This window comes from Corapipo altera, unplaced genomic scaffold (genome assembly GCF_003945725.1).
Source record: "Corapipo altera isolate COAL_440 unplaced genomic scaffold, ASM394572v1 146, whole genome shotgun sequence".
Classification (NCBI taxonomy): domain Eukaryota; kingdom Metazoa; phylum Chordata; class Aves; order Passeriformes; family Pipridae; genus Corapipo; species Corapipo altera.
This window is the reverse complement of record NW_020884981.1, coordinates 155,470-165,406: the sequence shown is the minus strand read 5'-3', so window position 1 is coordinate 165,406 and position 9,937 is coordinate 155,470. Positions and strand designations below refer to the sequence as shown.

At 50.6% G+C, this 9,937-nt stretch overlaps 1 protein-coding gene across 3 annotated transcripts in view; it reads right to left on the bottom strand.

The window, feature by feature from the left end:
* The window catches only part of SEC14L5 (SEC14 like lipid binding 5), a 39,531-nt gene that overhangs the window by 5,973 nt on the left and 23,621 nt on the right, over nucleotides 1-9,937 (bottom strand). For all 3 annotated transcript variants that reach the window (XM_027665802.1, XM_027665803.1, XM_027665804.1), the window contains 8 exons: nucleotides 8,535-8,647; nucleotides 3,993-4,182; nucleotides 3,571-3,659; nucleotides 3,083-3,153; nucleotides 2,273-2,444; nucleotides 1,471-1,605; nucleotides 943-1,080; nucleotides 33-275 (listed from right to left, as the gene is read on the bottom strand). In XM_027665802.1, the coding sequence (XP_027521603.1) occupies nucleotides 33-275; nucleotides 943-1,080; nucleotides 1,471-1,605; nucleotides 2,273-2,444; nucleotides 3,083-3,153; nucleotides 3,571-3,659; nucleotides 3,993-4,182; nucleotides 8,535-8,647 (1,151 nt within the window). The remainder of the gene's footprint in view (nucleotides 1-32; nucleotides 276-942; nucleotides 1,081-1,470; nucleotides 1,606-2,272; nucleotides 2,445-3,082; nucleotides 3,154-3,570; nucleotides 3,660-3,992; nucleotides 4,183-8,534; nucleotides 8,648-9,937) is intronic.

Here is a 9,937-nt window from a genome sequence, read left to right as displayed (position 1 = left end):
TGACCTGGATGCTCTCCCCAGACCCCTCTGACCTGGATGCTCTCCCCTTCCCGGCAGACCAGCGGTGACTCCACACGGCTGAAATCCACCCCCAGCACCCAGGTCCTGTCGATGAGCTGCACGTTGTCCCCAGCACAGGGACCTGGTAACGTGGATTCTTTGTGACTTGGCTCAGGAGCCCGTTTGGAGTGGAAGAGGCTGAACACCACGTCCCCCTTCAGGATGTCAAAGTCCCAGGTGATGACGGATTCCCCTTCCAGAATCTCCACGACTATCTAAAGCAGGGAGCAGAACAAGCCCATTGCAGAGTCAGGTGGCAGCCAGTGTGCTCCTCCCCACCCCGTGGAGCACACACAGTCCTTCAGCTGGCAGAAGGCTGATTCCCAAGGAGGATACAGACCATTCCCTCTCTTCCCATATTAGAGTTCCTTGTAAATCAGTTACTAGTTCTAGGAAAACCTCTGTGGAAAAGAGGCATAGGACACAGCAAAGAGCCAAATCAGACTCACTGCCCATCAGTGAGAACAGAGGCCCAATTTGACACTCAGGTGGCTCCTTTTTGGGACATTCTGTTCCCTGCTGACTCTCATCAGGCTGTTCCCAGTGCACACCTTCTTATATCACCCCCATTGCCCTCCCAGCCACACTGCTGAGAGCTGCACTGCCACAAGGGAAATGGAGGGACCTTTAATTCCCCCAGGAGGAGGAGGAGGAAGAAAAGAGTGTATCTTACAGAAGATCAGGCCATAGCAGAGACAAGTGACACTGCTTCTCAGTGCTGTTCTTAGCTCCCACACTTCCAGGTAACGCCCCTAACATCATCCTTCCAGGAACAGCACTGCTGCCCAGCCACCTCCTGCTCACCCTGGGGGAGCCCTTTCCTGCTCTAGTCAGCCTCACAAAAGGAACCCCCTCCCTGAGCCCAGGAACTGGGGTCTGTACCTCGTGTGGAGCTCCTCTGAGGACACTTGCAGAATGGTAGATGGTTTCTGTCCACAGCCGGATGTGATCAGAGTTCTCTGGCTCGTCCTCGGTTTGATACAGTGACTTGGGGACAAGGCCACCTTCTGGGACAGTGCACTGGGCAGAGGACACACAGACAGGAGGGTTCATGGTATTCCAGTTGGAAAGTACAAGTCACCTGTCCCAGGAACACTTGCCATGTGTCAGACACAGAATAACACCCTCAGCTGGGCTGGGACTGCACAGGGGGACTGAGTTTACTGGAACTATCCAGGTTTATCTGAGCTCCATTCAGAGCTGACCCCTTCTCCAGGACAGCATGCCCAGGGCAGCACCACCACTTCAGGGTGGTCTCCTGGGCCCAAATTACCTGCCCTGTGCCCAGAGCAGGGGTATCCCAGCCAGCACAGAGGTTTAACCCCTTCCAGAAGGCAGTGGAAGGCCAGGGTGGTGAGGAAGAGGGAATCAACTCCAGATTTCACCTGCACAGCAGCAAAGAACACTCACCATGCAGTCTCCTCCCAGGAAGTCTGGGATCACCTCTTTATCCACATAGTCCACCAGCCCTCCTGAGCCCTGGTAGTTATTCCCACTGTAAATGAGGAACTTCTGCCGTGTGTTCTCATTGATAAAGGGACTGACCTGAAAGAAAAAGGGGACAGAAGACATCACTGTCACTGAGGGAAGTCAGAGAAAACGTTTGCACCATCTCATAGGGATGCTTTAGGCTCTAGACTGGAAGGTCTGAGCAGCAGGAATGCAGTCCAACAGGAGCTTTGAAATGCTGAAGTACTTCCTCAAAGAAAGGGGTACCAAATGGAAAGTGAACTCTAACTGGGATGTACTGGGATATATTGTTATCTCACAACATTTTCTACTTCATGTAAAATAAGTTTGCTGTCACTACCTCACACATAAACCTCACAAGGAATTTAATGACCATGTTCTCACCCTACAGCAGGCACCAGGCAGAACCATATTTATTATTTACTGCTTATTACTCTTCAGTGTCCTCCAGCATGAGATAAAAAAACATCCATCTTCCCACCCGTATGAAAACCCCCCAGGTTTGAGCTCCCACTGCGTGAAGGGTTGCAGTTTAGGTCTGACACCCTGTCCTGACAGATGACAATCACTGGGACCAAGTGAGCTCCAGGCACAACCACGGCTGGGCTCTGCAGCAACACTGTGGCCTCTTCAGGAGTTCAGCCTGGAGTTACCTGGAGGGTTTTCCCTCCCTGACTCTGGCTGGTTTAGCTATTTGTACATGTACAGCTGTTTATGACCCTGCAGCCCAGCTTTCACCCACCAGGGTCCAGAGCACAGGGAACACCCGGGGGGCTCTCACGATGAGGAGCCTCCCCAGGGTTTCGGGGTAATTGTCCTCCACCACCTCGATGATCCGGAGCAGGGCCTTCACCCCCGGCCGCCAGAGGTGCCGCATGTTGAGCCCTTCCAAGTCCACCAGGCATGTCCAGGATCTAAAACAAACCCACAGAAAAAGGCCTGTCAGAACTGCAGCCAACAGTGGCTGCTCAGTTGAGGATCCACAGAACACCAGTAACACCACAGCCCGTGCAGGATCCAGGGAAGCCCACAGGGGAGACCAGCAGTTCCAATAAAAAGCAGATCAACACTCAGGCAGGAGACACCTGAATCCAGGTGAGCTTCAGGTAAAACAGACACCCAGAGTTAAGTGCAAGGACATACACTGTCACTCTAGAAGGGGTGAAAGTGTGCAGGCCTATTGCTAAAAATAATTGAAAATGCATTTTAAATGGAAGTGAAATATGGCAGACAAGTTCCCATGTAGAAAAAACACTATAATTACAAATATATGGATTAAAATCACCAAGACAGAAAGATTAAATTCATCTGAAATGGGATATAAAAAGATATAAGGAAGGACTAATTCTTGCTTTCATATGAAACTGTAGAATTTGTCTGCATTTTAGTCATATAAATATACATGACTATATGACTATATATATGACTCACTGTGTGTGTCTGCACTTTAACCTTAAGAACATCAATCCCAGTCATCCCAAACCTCCACACAACATTCTTCACCATGTCAATGAACCTCTGTAAGGGATTCAGGAAAACCACCAATACTGACGTGATGGGGCGGCCAAAGATATTGGTATTTTCCTCACATCTCTTTTGTCCTTCCTCGTTAATGGACAGAACCTGGAATCAAGGACAGCACAGACAAGGATTAGCTCGAGTATGGCTGAGGAACCAGGATAGCCTGGAGATCTTGTTTTAAAAAACACAGAACCCAGAAGTACAGCAGAGGGCAGGGTTAGATGGGATATCTGGGAGGAAATTCCTCCCTGTGAGGGTGGGGAGGCCCTGGCACAGGTTGCCCAGAGAAGCTGTGGCTGCCCTTGGATCCCTGGAAGTGTCCAAGGCCAGGTTGGACGGGGCTTGGAGCAACCTGGGCTAGTGGAAGGTGTCCCTGCCCATGGCAGGGGGTGGAATGAGATGAGCTTTGATGTCCCTTCCAACCCAAACCATTCCATGGTTGCTGCTCCACTATGACAGGACTTTTAACACCCCGAGGGACACAGAGCTCCTCAGCTGAGACATGAAGGCACAACTCACATGTCTCAGCAGTGACTCCTCTCCCAGAGCTTTCACCAAACCCTTCGTGTCCATCTGGCCGAGCCGAAGGATGTAGAGTGGCCGCCCATCTTCAAAACAAACAGGAGGGTTTCAAGAGGGAAGCACCCCAGTCTCCAGGCTATCTATCACTCTAGAACCTTTTATAAAAGCCCCTTTGAATATTTTAGAAGGATAAAAAATCAGATTTAAGGCAGCTTTATCAAAGAGATGCTGCTTTGCACTGACCAGTCTGCCTGAACTGAGCAGAGAAAATAAAATTACAGCAAATCAGAGTGGCTGTCTACAGGCACTGAGCTGCTTTGGTAACTAATAAAGTGTCAACACAACTTCCTCCAAACTCCCAGGTTACTGTTGAGGTCCCATCCCCAGACTGTGCTGCAGTATCGGTGTCAGCTCCTCACCTTTGTCCTGGTAGTGCCACCCCCCCGTGTAGTACTCCTGCAGGAGGGCAGGGGGCCTCCAGGACTGCAGGATATAATCCACCTGGTACTGCTTGCGCCAGGACAGCGACTGGCACAGCATCTCCCGGGCCTTGTCGATGTTGAAGTCCCGAGCCCGCAGGAAGCGCAGGATGTGCTCATCCTTGGGGATCTGGGAGAGGAGAAAGGCCCAGGGTCAGGACTGGTGTGTTCCACGTGCCCTGCAGAGGAGGCTGCAGAGTGCACACCACTTCTTAATCTCTTAAAACTGAGGCATTAAAACAAACACGACACCTTCATTCCTTCTCCCTCCTAAACGAACCCAGCTGGGAGCAGCAGAGGTGCCAGGAGCACAAAGGAAGGGACCGACTCCCTGCCTGTGGGAAGCCTTTCCCTGATCCAATTCCCAGAAGCCCCAGCAAACCCCAGGCTGGCTGATGTTTCCCTCACGTGTTTATCCACAAGGACAACCACAATACCATGTGAAAGTCAGGGAGCTGCACTTCACCTGCCCAGGGCAAAGCAGCACAGGATGGTGACCAGTCACAGGTAACACACTGACCACGCCAAGCATGGGCTGTTTGGAGGGGGATCAGACCGTGCAGTCTGAATGATCCCACCAGCACCAATTCCAGCTCTTGTGCAGGCCCTGCTGCTGGTGTTTGAACTGGAAAGCTGCCAAATGCTTCCCAAGGCTTCCCTGCCTCACCACACCACACTAACTCTTGCTCCAAATCAACCAAACTACAATACCCCCTCTCTTTATCACTCATCCCAACACTATCAGTAATTGTGGCATCACAGGCACAAAAGCTTTCCCAAAGCAAGCCTCTAGAATGGCTTATTCCAACCTCTTCCCAGATCTCCCATGTTCCCTTTGGCTGAAAAATCAAGGAAAACTTGCCAGTAAAGCCAAGCAGCAGGAATTACAGTGACCCTGATGTATTCCACAGAAGCACCAGATCTCACTAACAGCCTGTCAGCTGCAAACCCAGCTGGATTAGAGCTCCATGTGCTGCTGGATTCTCAGTCCTTCACCCAGCTCCCCCAAAAGTTTCCATTAAAAATTCAAGCTGTAGAGCAGGGACTGCCTCCTCCAGAGCACCCACACTGCTTAACACAACACAAGCACTCCAAGCCCTGCTGTAACACAAAATAGCATGTTAAGGAGTCAAAGCTCCTTTGTTTGTCCACTGCCAGGCTCAGGAAAACAGAAATCAGGACAGAAGGAAGGCTGGCAGCAGTGTCAGGCAGGAGCAATCCTGGTTTCACAAGCTAAGAACTGACTCACCCAAAGAATGGGGCAGAGTTCAGGCAGCCTAAACTAAACCCAAAGCACCTGAGGAGCAGGTGGGAGATTAACACTGTTCAGCAGGTTCTAACACTGCATCTGTTTGGTATGGAAAGGGAAGGGCAGCCTTCCCAAACAGGATCTCAGGAGTATTTAGAGGAATGCCCCCAACATTTTTTCTGCATCGCAGCAAGATTAAAGACAGCAGAGTTTTCATCAGATGATTTATGTCTGTGTTCCTGCTGCTCAGAGGCACCTGTTACTCAGCACACATCAGCCCAAACACCCACAACAGCCCCTGCATCTCCTGCAGGGCCCAGGAGAGGGGATGGCTGGGGGAAGGTTTGTCACTTTTCATGTTTCAAACCTCCTCTGTTCGTTCACAGCTTCAGGCAGGAGGCAAATCCAGTGCTTCTGTTTGGACCAAAGGCAGGAAGCTCCAAGGGGACTTATTCCACAGTGGAATTAGTCTTTTATCCTTGTCCAAGTAAAACAGTAACTCCCACATGCCAGAAAATGAAGTTTTAATTTCAGCCTGGTGTGAAACTATGTGCACTCTTCTATATGGTGCAAAGCCATGATTAGGAGCTCTAAGGAGCTGCAATTTTAACACCATTGCAGTTTGTTCCTTCAGCTCCTCAGATTTTTAAAGCAATAATAAATCTGATTCTAAAGGCAGTGCCTGCTTTGGAAGGAGCAAGGAAGGGAGAGTGAAATAGGACAGAAAGGACAAAAATAAGAAGGGCCATTTTACAAGAAACAGGAGATCTATTTTTTGATATTTTTTGACAGAGGAATAAGGACATCCCTGCTCTGAATTAAAGGAACAGATTGTCACAGCAAGGTAACAGCCTCTCCAGGGAAAACCCGAGGCTTGGAAAACCAAGCTCCTGGTTTTGTACTGTTCTGACAGGGAACCAGGGGAAGCAAACAGGGGAGCAGTGTGAGGGGGTTCAGGATGAATTTTCAATAGCCAGCACCTTCCTTCCTACATGTTCAAGCTCGCCTGGGGACAGAGCTCCCAAAGCCCACCCGAGGGTATGAGAGCTCAGCAATCAGCTGTACCTGGCCCAGGCTCCCTGCACAGCACATCCCACCCAGCTCCAAGCACCCCAAGGGGCAGCTGTTCCACATTTTCCTCATGTGCCCTCACTTTTTGTTTCTCCAGCTTCCACTCCCCAGCCTTTGACACAGAGGGGAAAAAACAACCCAGAGAACAAAACAGGCCCATGTTTGGATGGTGCCTGTTCCAGCTGAAAGCAGGATCCCTGCAGATCCCAGGGATGGATAAAGCCTCCCTGTCTTGCTCCCACCTAGGGCTCGTTTTCAGTGGACACCCAGTGGGTGAGATATCTCCTACCACACCACAGCCCACACTGTTTTACTGGACAGGTCTCCATGGACCTGAAAAGCCTCATGTCCCGTATTTCAGAGCACAGTTATACCCAGGGACTGATCCCTGCCTGCCCCTTGTTTTGTGTCCACTTGTCAAGCACCTTTTATCTGTCAAGAGGCTGAATCAGGGGAGACACAGATCACAACCAATATTCAGCAGAGGCCCTTTTATTAGTGAAGCTGTTATTGTGTTTACTCCCAGGCAGAGCATCACACTACCACGACAGCAGCTTGCAGGGAGGTGTTACAGTGCTTCAAGGGGCCCTTTGCTCCATCAGATGTGTGTATATATATACATACATATAAATATGTATGTAGTCTCTACCTGCACCCAGCAGCCACTATGCTCCTGGACATGATCCCCCTTATACAACATGTTATTGATGTTCCTGCACATCAGTGGCCTTGGAGAGCTTTGGAAGATGTTTTGTGTTGTGAACTTGTCAGCTTTTACAGATTCAACAGTGTTGTTGATGTCTGGACCTTATCAGCTGCTGAGAGATTCTCACACTGCCTCAACACTGACTGTTCTCTCCACCCCGAGGTTTTCTGGTAGATGTTTCTCCATCCGCCATTCCATGCACACTCACATACAAGGGAACTTCCTCATGAGTTAAACAGCAACAGAACTGCAGAACCAAGTCTTTGTTACATTTTAGTTCTACGTGGGTGATACACGTTAATTTTTCCAAGAAGAAACAGGGCTTTATAACTGATGTTCAAACCCCCTGTACTTACTGAGACACGTTCTCTCTCAGCTCTGAGACAGATACAGCACATCATGCAGAAAGGACTGGCAAAGCTCCTCTAGCTGGACTCTGCTTTCCAGGGGGATGTTCCAACCATCTTTCTCCTGTTTTCTCATCTTCCTAAGCACCATTCATCTACTCATCCCACCCAACTCTCCCACCATCAACTCTCCCTGTTGCCACCCTTTGTTCTTCCCTTCCAATCTCTCTCCCTCAGGAAATCTGGGGTTAGATCCCTCTTGAAGCATTCAAGCTGCCCCAGGTCTTCTCTTTTCTCAGCCACACACCAGTTACCCTCTCAGCCTGAGATGGAGAGACTCTCCTTCAACCAGGAGGAGCCCAGGCAGCTTCTGAACATCCCAGCAGAGCACAGACACCTATCCCACAGTGCCTGTGCTGCTTTCCAGGGAAAAATCATGAGTTGGAAGGGACCCACAGGAATCGTAAGTCCAACTCCTGGCCCTGCACAGACACCCCAACAATCCCACCATGTGCCTGAGAGCATTGTCCAAATGTTCCTTGAGCTCTGGCAGCCTTGGGGCTGTGACCCCGGGGAGCCTGGTCAGTGCCCAACCAGCCTCTGGGGGAAGAACCTTTTCCTGAGATCCAACCTGACCCTGCCCTGACACAGCTCCAGCCATTCCCTCGGGTCCTGTCACTGCTCACAGTGCAGAGCTCAGAGCTGTCTCTCCTGGGGAAGCTGCAGACCCCAATGAGGTCTGTGCTCCATCTCCTCTTCAGCTGAACAAGCCAAGTGCTCTCAGCTGCTCCTCATGTGGCCCCTCCAGACCTTTCCCCATCCTCGTGTTCCTCCTTTGGACACTCTCCAACAGCTTTAGATCCTTCTGATACTGTGGTGCCCAAACTGCCCCCAGGGCTGGAGATGAGACAACACCAGAGCAGGACAATCCCCTCCCTGGATGCCCCCCCAGGACACGGTGGCCCTTTGGGCTGCCAGAGCATTGCTGACTCGTGTTCAACTTGCCATCCAGCAGGGACCCCAGATCCCTCTCCAGGGTGCTGCTCTCCAGCCTCTCATTCCCCAGGGTGTGTTGCCCCATCCCAGGTGCAGAACCAAGGGGTGCCCACCTTGCCCTTGTGTGTCTCCTGCAGCCACTGGCGCAGGCGGATCAGGCAGCTCTCCTGCAGCGGCGTCAGCTGGCCCAGGTAGCGCTCGATGTACTCGGCGTCCAGTTTGTCAGCTGGGGGAAAGGGAACAGTTCAGAGGAGCCTTGGCACAGCCAGAGGGAGATGGGCAGTTATTCCTACACAGAGGGTTCCTCAGGATTTACACAGGCATTGCTCAGAGGCCTCATTTCATCTGCCTGGGGCAGGGAGGGAGGGAGGGAAGGTGTCACAGTGACCGGAGCATGAGGCCACAGACAGCACAGACCAGATCCAAACTGGACCACTCCACCTGTCCCTTACAACACCAATATTCCATTCAGCCTGAACTGCTCCAGCAGGAGCTTTAGAAGAATTATCATGAGCTCTAGCACTCAGCTCACTAACCACTCCAAGACCTGGGCACTTCAGTCCCCAGTGTCCTAAAGTCTCATGCACAATTCCAATAACAAGAAGCTAAAAAGCAGCTCACTGGAAAACCAAACTGTTACTCTGCTCAGGGACAGCAGAGGGAAGGGAAAATAACACCATATTTCAGACAGCAAGGGGGGGTTTAACAGGGGGAGAAGTCCTGTGCACACCAGCAGCTCAGAGACAAAGGACAAGGGGTTGGTGACTGCCAGCACTGAGGGCCAGATGTGCCACCCAGGGCTGGAGTGTGCAGTGCCAGTGAGGGGAATGGGGCACCAGGGGAGCAGCTGTGCTGGGGCACACGAAGGGCAGGGCTGGGGACACCTCAGAGCTGCTCTTCGTCCAGCACAAGGGCTTGCACCAGATGCCAGTGCCTACAAACAAGGCCTGGACATCCTCAGGATAGGCAGGATAATACAGAAAACATATCTGGAAATGCTACACATGGAATCCATGAGCTGGGGAGCAGGCCCAGAGAAGCTAATCCCTTCCTAAACAGGAATACAGGCAGAAAAATAAGAGCTACTCTCCTCTTCTGATAGATGGGATCCACCACTCTGAAGTTAACTTTCATATCAAATATTTCTCATAGCCAGCTCCTCTGTGGATCTCCATCTTTTTCCAAATGGATTCCAGGACAGAAAAGCTACCAGAGAAGGTCAGGTGAGAGCAGAACCGTTGACATTTCCAAATTCCAAGCTTTTTCCCTAGTTACACTCAGCAAAACAAGTGCTGTCTTTCCTTCTGAGAAATGACAACAACTGTTTCTAATACCACAACTCTAAATTCAAAGGTACCTCCTATTTCTTTTTGTCAGAGAAGTATTTTATTTAGTCTACAAGACATCAGACCAACACAAGGCATGATAAAGTTTGATTCAGGTATTTTCTGGGAGAAATGCATTAGGCAACATTTTGAAAGTTTGTCTTGGCCTGATATAGGGACAAAAGCCATCC